This window comes from Juglans microcarpa x Juglans regia, chromosome 2D (assembly GCF_004785595.1).
Source record: "Juglans microcarpa x Juglans regia isolate MS1-56 chromosome 2D, Jm3101_v1.0, whole genome shotgun sequence".
NCBI lineage: Eukaryota > Viridiplantae > Streptophyta > Magnoliopsida > Fagales > Juglandaceae > Juglans > Juglans microcarpa x Juglans regia.
In genome coordinates, this window is record NC_054596.1 from 13,526,651 (window position 1) to 13,550,110 (window position 23,460).

The 23,460-nt window shown below is 39.3% G+C and overlaps 2 protein-coding genes across 7 annotated transcripts in view; both read left to right on the plus strand.

Annotated features, from left to right (window-relative positions):
• Positions 1 to 281: 281 nt before the first annotated feature.
• On the plus strand, positions 282 to 3,866 carry LOC121250172 (ribosomal L1 domain-containing protein 1-like). Of its 6 annotated transcripts, none has more exons than XM_041149163.1 (4): positions 282 to 422; positions 497 to 565; positions 712 to 793; positions 2,311 to 3,866. In XM_041149163.1, exon 4 carries the CDS (start codon positions 2,380 to 2,382, stop codon positions 3,487 to 3,489), a length of 1,110 nt encoding a protein of 369 aa, XP_041005097.1. In that variant the 5' UTR covers positions 282 to 422; positions 497 to 565; positions 712 to 793; positions 2,311 to 2,379; the 3' UTR covers positions 3,490 to 3,866. The 6 variants fall into 6 exon arrangements, with proteins under 6 accessions (XP_041005097.1, XP_041005093.1, XP_041005096.1 ...); XM_041149159.1 differs by having other exon boundaries at positions 712 to 788; XM_041149162.1 differs by having other exon boundaries at positions 720 to 793.
• A 972-nt stretch (positions 3,867 to 4,838) lies between these two features.
• The window catches only part of LOC121250593, a 53,647-nt gene continuing 35,025 nt past the window's right edge, over positions 4,839 to 23,460 (plus strand). Inside the window, 7 exon segments of the mRNA XM_041149746.1 lie at positions 4,839 to 5,081; positions 8,398 to 8,581; positions 8,755 to 10,290; positions 10,293 to 11,012; positions 14,240 to 14,315; positions 20,975 to 21,097; positions 23,272 to 23,460. The exon segment at positions 23,272 to 23,460 is cut by the window's right edge and continues 67 nt beyond it. Coding sequence (XP_041005680.1) covers positions 8,407 to 8,581; positions 8,755 to 10,290; positions 10,293 to 11,012; positions 14,240 to 14,315; positions 20,975 to 21,097; positions 23,272 to 23,460 — 2,819 coding nt within the window. The 5' untranslated portion in view covers positions 4,839 to 5,081; positions 8,398 to 8,406.

The following is a 23,460-nucleotide window of genomic DNA, read 5'->3' on the forward strand; positions in this document are numbered from 1 at the left end:
GAGCAGAAAATTAAATGAAATTTGACCCACTTCAAATTTTCTTTTAATAAAAATAGAAAAAATGTTAATGGAGTCCTTAAACTTACCTTTCAACTTCTTGCAAGATTATTTTAATTAATTAATTAATTAATTAATTAATTTAATAATTAAGAAATTAATTATTAATAAAATTATATTTTTTTAACGATTGCAATTATTAAAAAAATGATAATTTTTTTTTTTTTAAATATAGCAGCGGGGCCCCGCTACCTGGTACTGCTACAAAAAGTGCGGAACGCACCATGGGACGGAAAGAGGTTTTCCCCCCTTGGTTTTTACCCGAGCTCCCCCGCTTCAGTCTCTCACTGTCTCTCTCTCCCCTCTGCGTGTTTGTTCCGTGGGACGTTATCGCCGCCGCTCCCTCTCCTGATCTTTCGACGCTGGTAAGCTCCTAGCCCATCTCTCTGGCGATATCTCTATCTCTCTCTCTCTCTAACTCACTGTCGGCGTGTCACAGTGTCGCAGTTTAGGACTGCAGCAACCAACAAAGGCCCCGGGAGCCAGCGTGCCGCCCCACGCCACCGGGGTTTGTCTCTTCCTGTCTCTCCCTCTCTTCTCCCTTGATCTCTCACACGTTCGTCTCGGCTTTCCTCTCCCCCACTATGTCCGATTTTGTTCTCCCGCCGTGTGTTTCCTCACCATCTAGAACGCGGTTTTGATGTTGTTTTTAAGTGTCTCAGAGCACCTCGAACGTCTCTAGACAGCGCTGTCATGCCCTCCAATCTGACCGACCACCACTCTGAGATTGGGTAAGGTACCCTCAAGCCCTAGCCTCGTAACCATCGTTTAATTTTGTGGCTCGTGTATTTGTGCCTACTGGAAGTTTGTGCTGCCCCTGTTTTGTATGTTGAGATTTGTAGTTGAGTGACCTCATGATTGGTTGACGTTTGAAAGGTCCCATGTTTATAAATTATAATGTTGTGATCGGAGGAGGGAATGGATGTAAAAATGTGAGTTGGTGCTCCAATTTGTCGGGAGTATGGTTGTAATTGGGGATGTGTGTTGTGGCGAAGGTTAAGCGACTTCCAAGGAATTTGGGCTAATCTATTGGCGGAGTAGAGTTTTGAATGTTGTGCGTGGGCCATGATAAACCTGAGGCACCATGGTGGACTATTTGCTTATGGTGGTTTATGGGCTTATGGATTTTGGTTCTTATTGAGCTATGGTTCGGGTTATAGAATTTTGTTAGTTAGCTAGGGTTTTGTTTTGGTACGAGTTATTAATGTGTTAGTGATATTTTTTTAGTTAGGTTGTGACACTGCTTATGTTTGGGGTCAAAGCTTAGATCGCATACTGCAAAAGTTGAGTGAACGGTGTTCCTATGTTAGACTTTGCCAAAAACTAACCAAGGTTGATTTTGAGAAACTTGCATATTTTATGATTAAAACTACCTCGATTATTTTCATATCTGAACTATGAAATGTGACTTTTTTATAATGACTGGGGTAGACAATCAATTTTTTTCTCAGTTTCTCTACTACATAACATATGCAAGTTTAATAGTGGCCTTTGGTCCTGCCATGAGATGCGATAGTGGCCTTCAGCCATGTCATAAGATATAATAGTGGCCTCTGTTATGAGTGCAATCACTTTTTGATAAGTGATTTATGTTTTGCTTGGTTATTTGCAGAATGAACAACCTTGTCACGGAGGTAAACATGGCCTCCGTTTTGAGTGTAAAGTGACAAAGTGATTTATGTCTAGGTTGGCTATTCGCAAAATGTACAACCCTGCCACAGGGTTAAACATGGCCTTTGTTTTGAGTGCATCCCTTCGGTGACAAAACAATGATTTATGTTTTGCTTGGCTAACCACAGACATGCACAACCCTGCCATGGGGGTAAACATGGCTTTTGTTTTTGTTTTTGTTTCTGATGTTGTTCAGTACACTTGTGCCTAAGGTCTTGTATATATTATTATTACAATAAAATGCTTCTGATAATACCATTGCCATTGTTCTTGAGAATTGTTTGTTTCTACATTTTATAACAGACTCATGTTTATACACTAGTATAGGTTGCTTACTGAGTCAGTGCACTCACCCCTTTATCCACCATTTTTTTTCAAATACTTGATGGTTGTGACAGTTAGAATAGATGGCACGCGACGAGATTATAAGAGAAATGTGAGATTAGTGCCAGATGGCATAAGTGGATTAATCTGTTTTATGAGAAATTTTGCAAGCGTTTAGTTTATTTTGTTTGAAAGATTTTTGAGACATTTGATTTTGAAGGATCTTTGTATCTAAGTTTTATATTTTCTGGATTTCAGGTTATAAGGATTCATCATTGGGTACGGGTTGTGACAATTTTTTTTTTCCTCTCTCTATAATTTGCTTCCATGGCCATTACCAGTCCAAACGCACCTCCTACACCCTCTAGGGTCAACTCCACTACCATCCACACGGCCGTCACCTCACTCCTGAAATGGAGAAACTCCAAGTCAGGGACCCAGAAACCCCAACTTTTAGAGCAAGATGAATTTGTCTACCTCATACTCACCCTCAAGAAAATACCCTCCCAATCTCGCACTAACCCCCATAAGATCCTACTCCCACACGCCATACAATCCCCCCACCTCTCCCAAGAGCTTTGCCTCATCATCGACGATCGACCCCACTCCAATCTCACCAAAGCCTCCGCCAAATCTAAGATTGATTCCGACCAAGTACCTGTCTCCAAAGTCCTCAAGTTGTCCAAGCTGAAATCGGACTATCGCCCATTTGAGGCCAAGAGGAAGTTGTGTGATTCGTATGACATGTTCTTTGTAGACAAGAGGGTTGTGCCCCTCTTGCCAGGGTTGTTGGGGAAGCACTTTTATAAGAAGAAGAAGATTCCGGTGCCCGTGGACTTGAAGCACAAGAATTGGAAGGAGCAAATTGAGAAGGCGTGCTCTTCAGCCTTGTTATTCTTGAGAACGGGGACTTGTAGTGTCGTGAAGGTGGCGAGGGTGAGTATGGAGAAGGAGGAGATTGTGGAGAATGTGGTGGCTGCGATCGAGGGGATTGTGGAGATTGTGCCACGTAAGTGGGGTGGTGTGAGGTCGTTGCATTTGAAGCTGCTGGACTCATTGGCTTTACCGGTTTATCAGGTGGTGCCGGATGTGAGGTTGAGGATTGAGGGAATGAAAGAGGAGGGAAAGGGTGAAGAGGCTGGCAGAGATAAGGGTAAGAAAGGTGAGCGTGTGGGGAAGAAGAGGGGGAGGATTCATGAAGTAAGGTATATGGACGGGAATGTAGGTGAGGTGATTCATGAAGATGAAGTGGGGAGGGATGAGATTGAGGGTGGGGATGTTGGTGACAGTGAGAATGGTGAAATGGATTTTGTTGAATCGGGGGATAAGAAGAGAAAAAAGGGAGACAAGACTGAAGTAGGGGTTTTTGGTGAGTTGAAACACTTGAAGAAGTTGGCTAAGCTGAAGAACAAAGTTATTTTAACAGAGACGAGATGAGTTGTTGGCTGTGAAGGGGAAGAAGGATATGATGGTATAACGAAAGAAAATGTTGATTTGTCGGTTGAAGATGGGGCGTCTGCTGGAAAGAAAGAGAAGAGTTGGAAGATGAAGTTGAGGAGTGGAGAAATGAAGGTGAAGGCTAAGAAAAGCAAGAAAGCAGCCGGGTAATTTGACTCGGAAGACTGAAAGAAGTTAGAGATTGTAATTCGTCCTCTTGCAGATGTTTTTTTTTTTTTTTTTTTTCAAGTATCTAATACATTGTACTTTTTGTCTTATTTCTTTTTGTTAGACAATGAGAATTCCGCTGAACGAAATTAGTAACCACATTTTTTGGTAATTGGATTTATGAAGAGAATTATAGAGTGGATGATTTATGTTTTTGTGTTTTGTATCACCTTACTTTCATACTGGAACTTTGATTTTGTTCTTGTATGCAAAGCTGCCAAAGCAAAATTGTCCTTATTTCATATTCTGCTTCCAAACGGGTGAAGAATTCATTTCGTGGTTGGTTACTCATGCATCCATTGAAATGAAGCGCCATGACCAAAACCATTACTGCTGCACTTCTTGTCGTGAAAATTAAGTGTTACTACTCTATTTGATATTTGTGGCAGTATAGAATCAAAATCTCCGAATATGATGGAGATTAATTGTTACTTCTACTGGAATAATAACTTGTTAAATGAACAGGACTAATTGATACGAACCATATATTCATGACTCCGATCCTCAATTCCACTTTGCTCTTGAAATTTAAATATTAGGTTGTCATTCTTTTCGCTGCATGTTCATTTGGAATCTTAAAAGACAAAAAGTGCAAATCGCGAAAACACGTTTATGGTATTGTTTGTTCCAATTCCAAAACCCAGACGATGAAGATTTTGTATTTATAAAGCAATAATACATTACAAAATACATTTTAATATATTGTTCCAAAATATACCCATACATTTTTTACTTCATAAAATGTAATATATTTTAAATGATTTTATTTAGCAACTATTTATATAAACTAGTTAAATTAAAAAGTACGGGTAGATAATAAAATACAAAAAAAAAAAAAAAAAAATAGTTAAAGAAAATCTTTTGACATATTAACTATTTTCTGAGCACTTTAGCTAAAAAATACTATTTTTCTGAGCAGTTATTACTAATTACGGGACTACCGACTAAAATGTGAGTCCTGACAACAAACAAAACTTTTGTCTCTCAGCATTAAAAAATAATAAAAAATTAAAAAAAGAGATTGGTGAATGGTGACGGTAGAGACTAGAGACAACGAAGGAAGCCTCCTCGCGATGAGATGAATTTACCGAAACGCCCATATTCTCTCCTCCCCCCGCCCTCCTTTCCAATTTCTCTCCCCGCCCCCCCTGTAAACTCAGATTGCGCTCTTTCCCCAACCTCGTAGCCACGGGTCTTCTATCGGAAACTCCCTCCAGCCTCGCCGGGAAAATACCTCCGCCTCAAAACCAGAGATAAGAGGAGAGAAGCTCTCGACCTCGACAGAGTTTCTGGAGAGAGAGAGAGAGCACGTCGCGATTTGCGGAAATGGTGGCGCTCACCAATTAGTCCAACTAAAATTTTCGGTTCGTGTTCTAACCTTTTCTCTATTTGCATCTAATACTTGAACCTAGCTATTGTTTTTTGTTTTTGTGATTCTTATTCATTTTCTTTTCTGAAATCTGTTTTCAATTCGGTTTTGTAACATCTTTGATTAAATTCTTATTCTTAGTTAGAGAGTAGTTTCTATTGATTCTTATTTGTCCTAGTTTTAATCCTTGTATATATGCAGTTAGGCTCGGTCCATGTCTGTAATTGAGAAGCTACTAATATTAAGCTGATTGTTTGGTTGCCAAGAAAACTGAGTGATAGGGAGAGAATATAAGCTTTTAGTCTTACATTTTATGGTTTTTAGTTCCTAGCAACCGAAGTTACTGGCATAACTGGCCAACTTACCACCCCCCGGCCAACTCTAATTTTCTTGGAGAGCGAGAAAGTGAGGGAATAGCTGTTAGGATGGGCTGTTTGGTGAGCGAGAAATTTGAAAGCAGTCGGACTAACCTTGTAACACCTGATATCTATAGGATGGTGGTGAATAGGAGCTTGGTGAATGAGATCCATAGTGCCTGGAAGGAATGAATGGTACTTTTTTTTATTGGTAGGGTCATTCGAAATGGTATTAGAGCCACTTCCTGCCTGGAATTTAGGATTTCAGCCATTTCAAAAAGAAATGGCCTGGAAAATTTGTCAAGGATTTGAGCAGGGGAAGTTGTGAGACCCCTAATTTGTGGGATGGTGATGAGGATAAGTTGTTGCCCTTTCTAATGATTCCAACAGGTTTCAATTATAGTTTGACTAGTCTTTGTAAAAAGATCGGGGAGTCCGTTGATCATCTACTATTACATTGTGAAATTGCCACGACCTTGTGGAATGGATTTTTTGCTAAGGTGGGTGTAGCTTGGGTGATGCCAAGAAGGGTGATCGATCTCTTAGCCTCATGGAGAGGCCTTCAAGGCACTTCTCAGATTGTTGCAATTTGGAAGATGGTTCCGATCTGCCTATGGTGGTGTCTTCGGAGGGAGAGGAATGAGAGAAGTTTTGAAGATTGTGACTGGTCAATGGATGAACTTAGAACTTTCTTTTTTAGTACTTTGTTCCATAGGTCGATTGTAATTGATTTTAATAGCATGAGCATTCATGAATTTCTTGTATTGCTAGAACACCACTCCTAGGCATTGCTTTTGTATATGTCGTGTACTTGGGCTTTTGCCTATCCTTATGATCACTAAAATCTTATTTACCGATCAAAAAAATTATTGTAAAATATAAATTAAAAATTGCTAGTGCTTTCCTTTGATCATTACAAATTTTACTAATTGTGACGCTTAGACACATTTTTTTTTTTGATAATTAATAAGAATTTTATTATAATGAATAGACATAGCCCAAGTACACAGGAAGTATACAAAGGAAATACCTACTACAACTCTTAGACACATTGTAATTAGCTGCCTCTCAAACTACAGAGGTCTGCATTTTGATTGCAGAAGTTCTGCTTATAAGGACTACCTTTTGTTGACATTGTTTAATACACTAATTGTAGTGGATGAAATAAAACCTTTTGAGGTTCCCTATGAAATGAGGTATGGAACAGTCACTATGAAGAAACTCCTAGAGTTACGAATGAAACTTCAAGCTCATATTGGTCATGACTTGACAATGGGAATTGAACTCTATGAGATTTAATTTCCCACTTTTCCTTAATAGCTCAATGGTAGAGTGGTGGCTGTCAACTGTCTATTCGTAGGTTCAAATCCTACTTGGGGAGATTTGATTCATTTTGAACTAAAGAATTCAAAATTCAAAATGAGAGGGTTCGCTTTGATCATTAAGGGGAGGTAACCCATTCTCCCTGTCTTTGTTTCTATTGCATTCTATTTTATCGTATCACATTTTGTTTTTTGAGATTTGTGAATCACCGTCAATACCTCGGTGTGGGTTCTAGATAATCCTTTGTTCTGTAGTTTGGGGTTATATATAACTTGCCAATTAATAATTCTTAGATGTACTAGTACTAGCAAGCACATCTTTGATGCAACGTTCGATTCTCCCAATAGGCCACAATTATTGCAAGCAAACGTATTAATGATGAAGGACACATTTTTGCTATTCTACTAATACTTGCACACTTAGGCCTTTTTTGATAGTGAGATGAGATGAGATGATCTGTGAATAATAGTGAAATAGTTTGTGAATAGTAGCGAAATTGTTTGAGTTGAGATGTTTTATGGGGTTTTGGGAAAGGAGAGAAAAATTTGAATAAAAATATTATAAAGTTAAAATATTGTTAGAATATAATTTATTAATTTTTTTTTGGTTTTTGGATTTGAAAAAATTGAATTGTTTTTCATGTTTTGTTTGGAAGTTTGGGAAAATTGTAATGATTAGGTAATAATTAGATGAAAAAGTTGAATATTTGAAATTGAAAAGTGTTTTTATTTGTGGCATTTGGATATTGAGATAAGATAGGATGAGATGAGATGTGAGACTTTTGCTATCCAAACTAGGCCTTATACTTGCTCTAGTATTTTGCCCAAGATTGGCTGAGGAAGAATTTTGGGGCATAAAACAAAAGAAATATGTTGACTTGGGTGGACATATTATAGCTAATATATCATCTATCCACGTATCAAAAAGAAAAAAATAGCGATAAAAAAAAGTAAGACCGTTACTTTTCAACACAAAACCCAAACCCAAGTTACCTAGCTTTAGGTTTGCTATCACGATCATGATTTTCCTACGCCCTGGGGGAAAGCCCTTCCCTTTTCGGCTGATTGTTGGCGAGGAGGGATTCAAACCTCTTAGAGAAGACAGGGGGACCGGCGTGTTCTGTGTAGCATTGGATGATTTATCGTAGATGAGTGTTAGATCTATTTCCTGCATTGGTAGTGCTTTAGGATCATCGGACAGACAAGCTAGTGTGTAATCATGGCCAGTAAAGGTTTGGGTGCATTGGCGTGTTGCTTACATATATTCTTTACATATATTCAAACTGTAATACATAAATAGTTCACTAACATATATTCAAAGTGCCAAGTACTTTGCAAAGCCTTAAGATTGCTTACATTAAATGGTGCACATTTGCTTACGTGTTCATGCAAAAAAATTTCTATTACATGGGTATGCATTAATAATTAGTTTTCCTTTCCTTTTCTTGTTAGTTGAAGTGTTGCTCATCATGTCATCATGTAAATTGTAAACATTAAAAAAGAGAAATTACCGTGACTTAATTTTGTGGTTCCTTTCTTATTTATTTATTTCTTTAAATGCAGTTTAGGATCTTCTAACAGGAGCACAGTTCCTTCTATTACTTTTTTTAATTCTGTTTTCTTGTTCGCTTAGTCTATCAGCATGGGTTCGCCTTTAGGTGGTGAGGGTCCTGCTATACTGCAGTTGAACAAATGGTGCCCTTCACAGGCCCAGCTCAACCTGTCAGAATTTCGTGAAGCTTTTATTTCTCCTACACGACACATATTGTTATTACTTTCGTATCAATGCGAAGCTCTGTTGCTTCCTTTGATTACTGGTGAGATTTTTTACCTCAGTTGCCTCGCTCCTATTTGTGCTTTGATTCTCCCAGGCTGCCAACATGTATTAGTCACATAGACATGCCTGTGATACATAGTGGTTTCATTTTTCTTTCTCTTGTATTTTTTTTTTTACTCATCAAAATAATTCTCTCTTTTTATGTGCCTGTAGGGGACTCTACACATAATAATGATTTGGAAAGTAGTTATGCCAAAAGTTCCAAATATCCAGGATCATTTTTGAAAGGATCCACAGTATCTAGTAAGTCAGATTCAAGGGATGACATGGAATGTACATCTGGGTTAGAAGTGGATTTTGATCACGGTTTTTCTCTTGAATCAAGATCTAATAGTAATACTTTTATTGGTGACGTAAAATCACTTGCTTGGGGTATATCCAGTGATACTTATAATCTGCACAAGGATACTTCATTTAGAGAATTTCTGTTTGTATCTGGCAACCATGGTGTGACTGTCCATGCTTTCTGTCAACCCAGTAGAAGCACTTCAATGGCTGGAACCGCACTAACGGGCGACTTTGGGCAAGGGAGGTGGGTGGAATGGGGGCCTTCTTCCATATCAGCTCAAGGGATGGAGGAACAAGAAGCTTCCAGCTTGTGTTGTAAACCCATTGGAGATGTCATAGATGTAAACAAGACCGATGGAAATAGTGAGATTCCGCATAATCTTTCTGAAGGAGATGATGATTTGTCAAGAGGCATTGCTTCTAAAACATGGTTCCAATCTTTTTTCACTAAAGCCGAATGTATTAAATCTGATGGCACAATATGGACCAGGTTCCCAGACAAGTCATCATTTCCTTGTTCTGCTGAGGTTGTTTCATTCAGTCTTTTTAACAGTAACTCACCACTTCTGGACTTCTTTTTCAAAGGCAACTCTGTATCAAATGAGGAGAGCTGGCAGGAAACAGTTCTTGCTTCCGAGAATAATGCAGTTATGAAGTCAGATTTGGCTACATCTGTTTCAAATTGCAAGTCTGATGTTGTATCCGATGTTTTCAGTGTTGGAGTGAATAGTTCACACAAGTGCTCCAGAGTGTTTTCTAGCAATTCACATCACTTAATTGGATTCGTTTTCACATTGGTGGATGCTGTTTCTGTCAATCGTAGTGATGAAAGTGAGAGGAGCAAGACCAGTAATTTACTTCTTGTTGCTAGGTTAGAGAATTGGGGAATCCGGTGGGTTTCCTCATTGAAGCTTGAAGAAAGTCTAAACATAGGCCCGGTGGTTGAGTGGGCAGACTTCCACTTTTCTTCTGATAATCTTCTTGTTTGTCTTAATGCGTCTGGCTTAATCTTTTTTTATACTGCAATGACTGGTGATTATGTTGCATGTATGAATCTTTTACAAATATGCGGGCTTAACCCTCAATCTGATTTACTTGAGAAAGAAGAACTTTCTGCAGGCGTTGATGTGAAAATTAACAAAGTTGATGGAGTTCCTGAGAAGTCAACTTATCAACGTGGTTGTTATGGTAGAAGAATGTTTAAAAGGTTGTTTGTTGATTCACATACTTCCCTCTTAGCTGTGGCTGATGAATATGGTGTAATATACGTAATACATGCTGGTGACTATATTCCAGACAAGTATTATACATCTGAGAAATTGCTTCCTCATTTTCAGCAATCAGGACTTGGTATGTTGGTTGGTTGGGAGGTTGGTGGTTCTGATATTGGACCCCAAAGGGTTATTCTAGTTATGCTAATTATCTCAAATTTTGTAATTCATCCATGATGGATGGAAAATTCTCTTGCTTGGATAATATTGGAAGCAATGTACTTCAGAAAACCCAAGACGTGAACCTTCATGGAGAGAGGAACCAATGTGACCCATGTTTAAGTGGCTTTTCTGCTTCAAATACTACAGATCAGAGGTCTCGTGATGCTGAAGGGCCATCGCACACTTTGCGAAAAATATTGCTTTCTACGTGTAGATTTAATGAGGATGACTGTATCTGTTTTTCTCCTTTGGGAATTACTCGGTTTATTAAAAAACGTCATTTGAATAATCAAAAGGGTTCTCAGGTCATTCATTTCAATCTGCGTGCGGAGTCTGCAGTTCATGATGACAGCTGCTTGAATGGGAATAAAATGTTTTGTCTACAAGGGAGAAAAGAAGCTTTTATTGGAGAAGCAGTCGGTTGCACATTCCAGGGATGTTTTTATCTGGTGACAGAAGGTGGTCTTTCAGTGGTTTTTCCCTCTATTTCGGTTTCATCTAATTTCCTTGCTGTGGAGACCATTGGATATCGGCAGTCAAGTATAAATACTGGCATTGGATATCAAATCAAAGATGTATTGGGAATTGATGAATCAAAACAGCCCTGGCCACTGTGGAAGCTTGAAGTTTTGGATAGAGCTTTTCTGAATGAAAGCCCTCTAGAGGCAGATCGCTTATGTTCGGAAAATGGTGAGAATAATTTAAATTTATTGTTTTGTGTTTCTAGTTCTCTATCAGTTGGTATTTAAATTGATACTCCAAACCAGTGTTTCATATTCTCTATTTTTACTTAGTAAGAATATCTGTTTTTTTATAGGTAATCAATAATTTCTATTCATAAGAAAATGAGACATAGTCCAATTACACATGATGTATACACGAGAAGATCCTAACTAGGGTTTACAACCGGAAGTAGAAAATCATGGACATTTGGTCTATTAAAATCAATGACCCCCGCCCATAAGAACAAGGTTTTAAAGAAAAGAACTTTAAGCTCATCCATTGTCATTACATGATCCTCGAAGCTTCTATCATTTCTGTCCTGCCAAATGCACCAACACATACATATAGGGGCCATCTTCCATATTGTTGCCACTTGTGGATTGCCTTGGAGTCCTCTCTAGCTTGCTAGAAAATCCACCAGCCTACTAGGCATGGCCCACGATAACCCTATTCCCAAAAAAATTATCCCACATGCTCCTGGCCACCTCACAATGTCAAAGCAGTTGATCTGCTGATTGCCTATTCTTTTTACACATGCAACACCAGTCCAACACCATTACACTACATTTTCTTATATTGTCTGTTGTAAGAATCTTGTCTAGGGAGGCTGTCCAAACAAAAAAAGCCACTTTCAAAAATGCTTTCATCTTCCATATATTTCTCCATGGAAAAGTGGTTATGCCTTGGCTAGTCAGAACTTGGTAGAACGATCTAATTGTGAATCTACCTTTGTTGGAGGGGCTCCAACTGATCTTGTCTATGGTGCCCTCAAGTCACCTTGGCGGAATATATAGTAAGGCAGAACTTAGCGATAACCTCCAACTCCCAATCTTGTGCTACCCTAATGAAATCGAAATTCCATTGAGGGGGACCAGGACAGAAGACCAAGAGATCAGCTACTGAAGCATCCTTCACCCATACAAGCTAAAAAAATATCAGGGAATGTTTCTTTGAGGCTTTGTTCACCGCACCATTTGTAGTGCCAAAATTTTACTCAAGAACCATCACCTACCTCAATACGTGCATGGCTTAAGAAAGTCTCCCATCATTTTCTAATGTGTTTCCACAAACCCACCCTCCCTAAGACTCCTCAAACTTCGAATCTTTAACTAACTTACCTAGGGACCACCTTTCTAGTTGGTACTGCCACAACCATTTACCCAAAAGAACTTGATTGAACTTCCATCAAATTATAGATCCCCAATCCATCTGAAGGAGTCAAAACCACTTTTTGCAAGTAGATAAAGTAAGAAGTTCCAGTTGATAGGATTGTAAGCTCTCTCCATGTCTAGTTTGCAAAGAAATCCTGGTTCTTTAGATTTGAGTTGTCCGTCCAAGACTTCATTTGCAATTAATGCTAAGTCAAGAAGTTGTCTACCTTTGACGAATGCATTTTGAGGTTTCGAAATTAACTTTTCCATCATCGTACTCAATCTATTCTCTAGTATTTAAGAAAGGTTCTTGTACACCCCATTCACAAGGCTAATAGGGCGGTAGTCTCCAACTTCCACGGACCCCATTTTTTTAGGAACGAGAGCTAAAAAGTAGCATTGAGACTTTTTTCAAACCTTTCATTGGCATGAAACTCTTGAAACACCCTCATGAGATCATCCTTGATCCCTTCCCAACAAACTTGGAAGAAACCCATGGTAAAATCGTCAATGCCTGGAGCCTTGTCACTAGCCATGCTATGGATCACTTTGCACACTTCATCTTCTTCAAACGGCCTCTCAAGCCACCTTGAACCCTGTTGGTATAATGATTCACAAGTTAATCCATCCACTTTCGGTCTCCATGCGTATTGTTTTGAGAGGAGGTGCTTAAGTATTGTACGATGTGGTTCTTGATGACTAACTGGTCCAAGGAATTTTCACCGTCTACCATCAATGCCTTAATTGCATTGTTCCTCCTATGTGAATTAGCCACCCGATAGAAGAACTTCGTGCATTTGTCTCCCTCCTTTAGCCATACTGCCCTTGATTTTTGTCTCCAAGAGATTTCCATCAATGTTGCTCTTTCAAGTTCTATGACTTCCTTATTCTTGTGGATTCTCTAGGATTCGGAGAGAGATCTTGCCTCATTCTCGCTCTCCAGACCTCGTAGCTCCTCCAAGAGAGCACCTCCGGTGGGCCACATTTCCAAAAACTTATTCATTCTATTGCTTCAAATCATTCTGCAATGCTTTTAGCTTTCTTGCCATTATGAAACTTGGGGAACCCTGGAAGCAGTACGACTGTACGACCACCATCGTCTGATCTAGAAACTGTCAATTTTAAGCCACATATTCTCAAATTTAATATACCTTTTCCATCTTGTGTACTTAGGCTATGCCTGTTATAAATATAATCGTTTACTTACCAAAAAATAAAAATACCTTCTGCCCTTTGGATGCCTCAACTGACTAAGATGATAGGGAAATGATCTGAGCATAACTTGGGTAGTTTTTTTTTAATCACATTCGGAAAATGTAACTCCCAATTCAGAGTTTTCAAAAACCTACCAATCCTCGACTAAGATGGGTGTTCACGACTGTTGGACCATCTAAACGTGCCTCCAATTAAAGGAATATCCATAGCATGGTTAAGGTGAGACGCACACCTGATACTCGGGAAGGGAGTGACATTAAAGTCCCCCCCTATACAGCTTGGTATATCCCACCAACTAAGAAGCCCTGCCAATTCTTCCCACAATAGATTTCTTTCCAAATCAAGATTAGGGCCATAGACTCCTGCAAATGCACACAAGAATCTGTCTTCTATATTCTTAAAGGAGCAAGCCACAGTAAACTCTCCTACACATTCATCCATTCTCTCCACCACCCATTTATCATACATAATTAAAACATCCCCGGATGCCCCTTTTGATGGCAAGTATGACCAGCCAACATGTTGACATCTCCATGAACTCTAAACTAATTCTCTAGTGATAAATTCCATCTTGGTCTCCTGTAAACAAATTATATCACCATTCCATTGACGAAGTAAGTTTCTAATTTGGAGCTGCTCATTACTCTCATTTAGAGAGGAATCTAAAAACAGAAATAAATTCATAACTACACTACTAAAATAATTTTGTTGGTTTAGCATCGTTGAGTTTTACACATGTTGGATGTTTGTTTATTGAAATTGTGCATTTTAGGATATGCTAAACTGTATTCTGAGTGCATGCATGACATCTGGATGCTGCCATATCAGGGTGGGACCTTACAATTTCACGGATGCGTCGATTGCAAATAGCTTTGGACTACTTGAAATTTGACGAAATAGAGCAGTAAGATTCTATTTTCGCTAATTCATTATTGCTTTTTTTTTTTTGGTTGTAGAATGACTTTCTTGGCTTCTTGGTTGTTTGATCTATGATATTAGAGTATATGTCCCTTTATACATATGCCCCATAGGGTGGTATCAATTTCCTTGAATTAAGGATATGAATTACTCTTTGATCTATGCAAACAATATATTGTTTCTGTGGTTTAAAAATCTTGTTCCTTATTAGATTAAGATCCATATATTTCTCACATAAATACCCTCATTTCTTTTTTTTTTTTGATAAGTAAAAGTATACTAATAAAAGAATAGGCAAAGCCATGTTCAGTACAAAGGGTGTCCTAAGTACGTAGGAGCAATAGATACAAGGAAATCATGGAAATCTTGGCCATTAAAATTAACGGCAATGGCCCAAGTATAAAGAGTTCTAAAGAAAAAAGCATTAAGTTCCTTCATCGATCTCTCTTTGTCCTCAAACGCCCGTTCATTGCGCTTCTGCCACACACACCACATGATGCAAATAGGAAGCATCTTCCATACAACCTTGATCTGTTGATTACCTCTCAAGTCTGTCCAACTAGCCAGCTTTGCCACTACTATCTCGGGCATAACCCAACCCAAGTCTAGCCTACTAAATACCTCATTCCATATCCCTCGAGCTACCTCACAATGTAGTAGAAGATGATCTACTGATTCTCCCTCGTTCTGACACATACAATACCAATCTACGATGATCACCCTCCGTCTCCTCAAATTATCCGTTGTGAGGATCTTGCCCAAGGAAGCGGTCCACACAAAAAATGCTGATTTGAGAGGCGCCTTATGTCTCCAAATCCTTTTCCAGGGGAACTGAGTTGGAAGCTCCTGTGATATGGACTTATAAAACGAGCGAACTGAGAACGTACCTTTACCCATAGCTATCCACCACAAAAAATCAGCACGCTGGTTATTCGGTTTGATTGAATACAAGAGGCTGAAAAAAGCTGCGAAACTGTCCATTTCCCAATCATGAGCCGCGGGGCTAAAATTGATGTTCCATTGGATCTGTTCCCCCACTATCACCATGACTTCTGCCACTGAGACATCCTTGACACTTGCAACCCTGAAGAGAGCAGGAAATAGATCCTTTAGAGCGCAATTACGAACCAAGTATCAAGCCAGAATTTGATCCTAACCCCATCTCCTAGACAATATCTTGTGTGGCGAGAGAAGACCTCCTATCATCTTATATGTTTCCACAAACCCACTCCATGTGCTCCTCTCACTTCATTGGTACACCAACTGCCCCATAAGCCACCATATTTACTCTCAATTACCAACTTCCATAAAGCTTTTGGTTCTTTATGGTATCTCCATAGCCATTTTCCAGGTAACACCCGATTAAAAATCCTCAAACTTCTAATGCCCAAACCACCATTAGAGAGAGGACAACAAACCTTCTCCCACCTAAGTAGGTGAAATTTAAACTCCTCAGCTATTCCACCCCATAAGAAATCCCGTTGAAGTTTCTCAATACAAAGTGCCACACTTGTTGGAATAGGGAACAAGGATAGAAAGTATGTCAGTAGGTTAGATAACGTACTCTTTATCAGGGTAATCCTATCCCCTTTAGACAGATACATTCTCTTCCAGCCTGCTAGTCGATGTTCTACTTTCTCAATCATTGTATCCCATAAAGAAGCCGCTCTCGAGGCAGCCCCTAAAGGAAGACCAAGATATGTCATAGGGAGTGAGGCAATCTTACACCCCAAAATATTAGCCAACTGTCTTATACGCTGAACTCCTCCAATAGGCACCATCTCTAATTTTTCCAGGTTCACTTTCAACCCAGAAACTGCTTCAAAACAAAGTAAAAGGGCCTTCAAGACTTAACCTGATTATGGTCTGCCTCATAGAAGATAAGAGTGTCATATGCAAATAATAAATGCGAAATATTAGTAAGTCCCCCACCCGGGGATCCAATCGAGTAACCAGTCACACCCCCATTAGCGACCAAGGCTGAGGTCATTTTGCTCAAAGCCTCAATTACAATAATAAAGAGTAATGGGGATAACGGATCGCCTTGTCTTAGACCTTGTGTGCTGTGAAAAAAACTTGTTGGGCTTCCATTTATCAGAACTGAGAATTTCACCGTAGATATACACCAACGGATCCATGATCTCCATCTCTACCCGAAACCACACCTCCCAAGAAGGTCGAGTAGAAAATCCCAATTAACATGGTCATACGCCTTCTCCATGTCTAATTTGCATATAATCCCTGCAGTGCTAGCTTTCAGTCTACTGTCCAAACATTTATTTGCAATAAAGACCGCATCTAAAATCTGTCTATCCTTTACAAAAGCATTTTGAGGCTTTGAGATTATCTTTCCCACTACCTCACTAAGGCGATTCGCAAGTACCTTGGAAAAGATATTGTATACCCTATTTACAAGACTAATGGGTTGGAACTCCCTAATCTCCGAAGCCCCAACTGTTTTTGGTATCAAAGCTAAGAAAGTGGCATTTAGGCTTTTCTTAAATTGTCCAGCCAAATGAAACTCCGGAAACACCTTCGTGAGATCATCCTTTAATACATCCCAACATGCTTGAAAGAAACCCATAGAAAACCCATTAGGACCTGGAGCCTTATCTTTAGCCATTTTCCTCACTACTTCAAAAACCTCAACCTCCTCAAAAGGTCTCTCCAAGCGGATGCCATCCATACACCCAATAGAGTCAAAAAATAGCCCATCGGGCTTAGGCTGCCAACCCTCCTGCTCAGTGAGTAACTGTTCAAAAAAACCAATTACATGATCATTAATCCTGTCATCTTTATACTTATAAAAAAAATCCTTTGTCATCTTTGCAATCTACCCGATCAATCTTCAAAGACTCAATATTATTAGATCTCCTGTAAGAATTGGCTACCTTGTGGAAAAACTTTGTACAACGATCGCCTTCCTTCAACCATAACGCTCTCGACTTTTGCCGCTACGAAATCTCTTCTAATAGAACGATCCTCCCGAGATCTGCAACTAGCACTAGCTTTTGAGCTAATTCCTCTTATGTTAAGGTCCTAGGCTCTTGTACCCTTTCCAGCTCCTGGATCTCTTTTATCTTGCATTTCTTGTGTTCCCCAATGTCCCCAAAAGACTGTCGATTCCAAAACTTTAAGTCTTGTTTTAGAGCTTTCAATTTACCCACAAACATGAAACTGGGAGTACCCTGAATCTGATAAGATGACCACCACTGTCTGACCCTATCCATACAACCTTCCGTTTTCAGCCACATGTTTTCAAACTTAAAGTACCGATGTCTTCTTTGAATCCCACCACAATCCAGTATGATAGGCCAATGGTCCGAACACAGTCGAGGCAATCTCTTTTGCCAAACCTCCGGAAAATGACTTTCCCACTCCGGGCAAATTAAGAATCTGTCTAACCGAGACCACGTCTGATTACTGGCCAACGTACATAAACCCCCCGCCATTGGTAAATCCATTAAATTCAACTCAAAAATGGATTTTGAAAAATCTGACATTGCTGAACGCATTCTTCTATTGCCAAAACACTCACTAGGAAATCTTGTTACATTAAAATCTCCACCCATACACTATGGAAGATCCCACCAACTATGCACTCCAGCTAGTTCATCCCACAATACACTCTGATTGTTGTCTTAATTAGGTCCATAAACACTTTCGAAAGCCCACAAATAACCATTTGATACACTCTTAAATGAACATGCTACCGAAAATAATCTAATAAACTCCTCCCTTTTCTCCACCACTTGTTGGTCCCACATCACCAACACGCCTCCTGAAGCCCCGTTAGTTGCCAGACATACCCAATCCACATGTATACAACTCCATATACTTCTCACAATTTTTGTATTAATAACTTTCAACTTCGTCTCCTGTAAACAAACAATATCCGCCTTCCACCCTCATAGCAAGTTTCTTACTTGAAGACCCTTGCTAGCCTCATTTAGTCCACGGACATTCCACGATATGATTTTTGGTTTCATTTGGGATAAAACAGCCCCTTTCCCTTAGTCCTATCCCTACTGGAGCTGCCTTCAGAGTTCATGGACCAAGTCAGCCTCTTGAGTTCACGCTGTTTCTTGGTACCAGCTTTCCTTTGTTGTTGGTGACCCGTTTTGATAGCAGTGAGTAATGCCATGAACTACTCCTCATAACCTTCACACTTCAAACCCACCATTTCTTGAATATCCTTCACTTTGTTAAACACCTAGTCTGATACACTTGATTGGTCTGGAAACAAACACTTCAAAGGGATAGAGTGCTGCATTTGAAAATCTTGTTGTTCCTCCAAATTCTCTTCCTTGAGCACCAATCCAAACTCCCCAACATAATCACTTAACACTTGGATAAGCCTCTGGGAGTTCTCTTCATCTGAGAGAAATAAATCATCACCGGTCGAGTCCCCTACACTATCTCCCAGTAAAACGACATCGCTAGGCACCTCGGTATTGCTCGCCAGACCCTTGTCACCCCCCCACGCTCTGTTGGCAATTTCTGTGCACTCCCTGAAGGTAGAAAAGCACTCGGTGGTGGTGGAAAAGCCACCTCTAACTCTGTCGGCGTTTTCTATTTCTCCTGCTGAACAAACCTACCTCCGGCTGCAGCACCACCTTCATTGGCGACTTCTGATGATGTCGCGTTGAAGACTCCGGCAAGTCCACCACCCTCTGGTGGTGGCGCGATGACATGTCCAGCGGAGGAAACCTTCCTCCTGCACCCACGTAACTTGATCGGGCCTTCCACTCTTGCTGGGCCTTGGGCTTGGGCCCAGGCCTATCAGCCCGCCCCTTGACTTGATGGCTTTGCCCATTAGTTATACTGGTCTGAGCCAAATACGGCCCATTAGGACCCATCCTGCCACTTGAAGCCCTTAAGGGCTCCTAGAAATGCCCTGTATTTACCTTTAGCGCCCCCCCCCCCCCCCCCCACCCTAAAAAAAAAAAAAAAAAAAAAAAAAAGCCCCCGTATCATCCCTTTCCTTAATAACCCTGACACATTTCATCACCTTTTCAACCTCTCCCTGCAAATACCCCAGTTGCACCTGCACCTCGACCTCCCTCACCATGCAGAGCACTCTCCCGAAAAGGACAATGAGTGGCTCGGTGCACATCTCCATCAGGCCCTCCCCCTTTGGCCCCAGTTCTTGACAGCCCAAATGCCCCAGCCGGAGAGAGAGCTTCTTTGTATGATTTCAAGGTACGCCTCTTCCCCCCACTTCCTCCTCTGTACATCACCACCACCTCCATCTTTGCTTTTGTCCACCGCGGTAACCTCCCTCAACACCTCCCCATTCTTTTCCATCCCCTTCCCCTTTCTTCTTTTGGAATAAGAATGAAACTACGTCAACTCCCATCACCGTACACTGCCACCTCCAAGAATCTGCCTCGGTTATTCGGACATTGTTGAGCAATGAAACTCTGGTAATCCTCTCTTATTGACGAGTAAAAATCCTTCCTTTCACCTATCGCACTATCCTTCAAAGCTCTCTTAAACCATTGTGCAGTGCCCAACCCCATCAATAGCTCCTGCTTGAATCTTCTACCACTTTCAATGATACGGACCATACCACCTTCCCTCACTACAAAGAAGAGCTTAGATTCGATCACAAGCTCCCTTGTATATCCCATCTTAACGTCGATGTAGTAAAGGAACTATCTAACCACCATCCTCAATGGCAAAGGATCTGTGTTTACTTTTTTCACACTTGTACAGAGCTTTCACCAAATCTCTATGACCACGAGATTTATATCGTGGCCCAAAAATTACTTACCTTGTTAGTCTCAAAAGACATCTCCATAAACGTGAAATGATCATATCCACTTTCTCCATGAAAAAGTAATTAGCAGTTTGATCAATCCCAATACCACGCCGGAAAATAACGTACTACACATAAAAAAAACACAATATTAGCTTGAGAGAGATGTCAATTTGTAGCCCAGAACCAAACTTTATAAGTTCATGAAATACCCTCATTTCTAATATTATAGAAATCTAAAACAAATAGAAACCAGTTAAAGTAGCCTACTGTAGTGCTGAGTAGGTCCACACCAAATATGTAAACTACAAATTAGAATTATGTTGATCCTCAGCTTGCTTTTTGTTGCCTGCATCACCCTGTCTCGTTGCAAGCTTCTACTTCATAACCCTTTAGGACCAATAGAGAGCCAATGGAGGAGACAGTATTTGATTCTAACCACCAGAAATTGAATGTCAGAGAATCTCATAAAAGATAGCTAGGTTTTTCTCTTTCTAATAACCAGACCAGAGCATCTTTTGCTTCTATTTTGTTTATATAAATATCATATTGAGGTTTTGTTCTTGGGTCAATGTGTGGAATGTAAGACTCATGTTAGCCAATATCACCCTGTCTTGTTGCAAGCTTCTACTTCATAACCCTTTAGGACCAATAGAGAGCCAATGGAGGAGACAGTATTTGATTCTAACCACCAGAAATTGAATGTCAGAGAATCTCATAAAAGATAGCTAGGTTTTTCTCTTTCTAATAACCAGACCAGAGCATCTTTTGCTTCAATTTTGTTTATATAAATATCATATTGAGGTTTTGTTCTTGGGTCAATGTGTGGAATGTATGACTCAGGTTAACCAATGGATTTCTTTTTCCTTTGGGCGGATGAACAGATCTCTAGAAATGCTTGCGAGTGTAAATCTCGCTGAAGAAGGAATTTTAAGATTGCTCTTTGCAGCTGTTTATCTGATGCTCTGTAAATCTTCCAATGATAATGAGGTTTCTGCTGCATCAAGGTAAAATTCTTTCTTTGATTTTCACTCATTCTCACGGATGTTCTTTCTTTCACTTCTTGATAGGTGTCTTTCTTGTATACATTCGGTGTGCTTGGATTGCACTTTTTAGTTATTCTTTTTCTTACTTATAAATGTGAATCTTGAACATATTTTTTATGCAACTTTTTGCTAATTCAATTGGCGCCGCATTTTAGAATCTTGCATTTCGAAATCTCTATGGTCAATTACATCATGTTTAGATAAAATATTGTAAAATAAGTTTAGGATTTATTTATCTAAGGTACAGTAAAGGTCTAATTCCAGATTTTGCCCGCAAATTATCACATGTTTTCTATTTTGCACCTTAAACTATTAAAAGTTTCAAGTTGCACCCTAAACTACCTATATTTTTCTATTTTCACCTTCCGTTAAGATTTGACCATCAAAATTGTGCCATTGGCCAATCTTTCGTTCATTTTAGCACTTAAATCTTAAACGTGGGCACAAATTGAAAAATATGGGTAGATGGGGTACAAATTGAAACTTTTGATAGTTTGAGGTGCAGAGTGAGAAACAGATGTTAGTTCTTTGTTTGGTGAGTACATGTGCACGTTTGCGTAACTTATATTAATAAACCGATATACAAATTTGTATCTCATTTTCCTTTAATATATACATGTGCATTTGTGCATATAGGTTTTATGGTTTTTCCTTGAGTAATGTGTGAGTGTTTTTTTTTTTTTTTTTGGTGGGGGGGGGGGGATGCCACATATATTTATTATGATCATGACTTAGCTTCTTGATCTTTTATCTGACTTACATTTAGATGCTTCCTGGAGTTGATTTTTTTTGTCTACTGTATTGGTACGTGTTTCTCATTTTGTATGTCAGCTTCTTCCTTCTATCTGGTTTAACCTTGCACTCTGTGTCCTCCTTGACGTGTTTTTGGATGTGAGTTACATTTAGATGCTTCCTGGAGTTAATGGTTATCTTTTTGTGTGTATTATATGCATGAGTTTATGAGTTTCTCATTTTGTATGTGAGTTTCTTCCTTCTATCTGGTTTAACCTTCATGTTCTTTCCTACTTGACATGTCTATATTCATTAGCATTTGTTTTAACCATATATGGTAGTACATCTGAATTGAATCCCATCATGTCAACTTCTGCAAGCTAGTGTTTGAATGAAAATTGATGGCATATATAGGATGGTGATATCTGGAATTGGTTCCTTAACACGCATAGTTGGTAACAATAACAGAGTGCTTTAGTACTGTCTATCCGAATTTGATGGAAGTTGTAATTGATTGATTATCTAGACCTTGAACTGTTTGTCATGCATAACAGGATCTCCATGTTAATTTGTGTGTCAACTATGTTCAGTGGTTCCCTTGTGCATCTTGCTGAGGGAACTTCTTTGATCGCGTGATATTACTTGTATAAAAAAACTTTTTAGATTGTGGGATGTGTAAAGTATAATGGGCTTAATGTCCATGAATTTCTTTTTTTGGTTGTAAATCCTATTTAGGTATTGATTTGTTTATGGTGGTGCATATTGATGGAGAGGAATAGTCGGAGTTTGGAGGATCGTGAATGGACAATGGACGAGATTAGAACTTTTTTTCTTAACACTTTATTCCATTGGTCGATTGTAATAGACTTTAATGGCATGAACATACATGATTTCCTTGTATCTTTAGACACTCATGCATAGGTGTTGCTCTTGTATATGTCCCATGTAATTGGCTTCGCCTATTTTAATAAAATCCTTGTTTACTAATAAAAAAAATCCTTTTTAGGTATTACTCATGTATAAGTCCTGTGTATTTGGTTATGCCTTTTATTATGAATACAACTTCTTGATTATCTTTTAAAAAGAGGTTTTGGAGGGCAGAAGAATTGGAGAAGAAAGATTAATGGGTAGAAAATCTCAGTCCTACCCTCTCACTATTTGATATGCTCGTACTTTCAAACCTAATATACCGTGTACCTGTATTCGGTGTACATATTATAATCATGCCATCTAACGATATGAAATAGATACTTATTATGCTTTCAAAAGGAAGAGAAAAAGAATGACCAGAATTTGTATTTCATATAGATATATAATTCAGAATATATATTATTTTTCTGTTAAATTTCATCTTAATCCAGAATCATGTTTTGAAACTTACTCTGTTCAATTCCATATTATAGGCTTCTCACATTGGCCACAAGCTTTGCAACCAAAATGATTCGAAGATATGGATTGCTACAACTCAGGGAAGATGCTTACCTATTACAGACTTTTACTAGGACTCACGTACTTTCTCTTCCACCAGTTGGACCAGAGAAAGTACAAAATGATCAGGAGCATTCAAGAAAACTTCAAGAGATGGCTCGCTT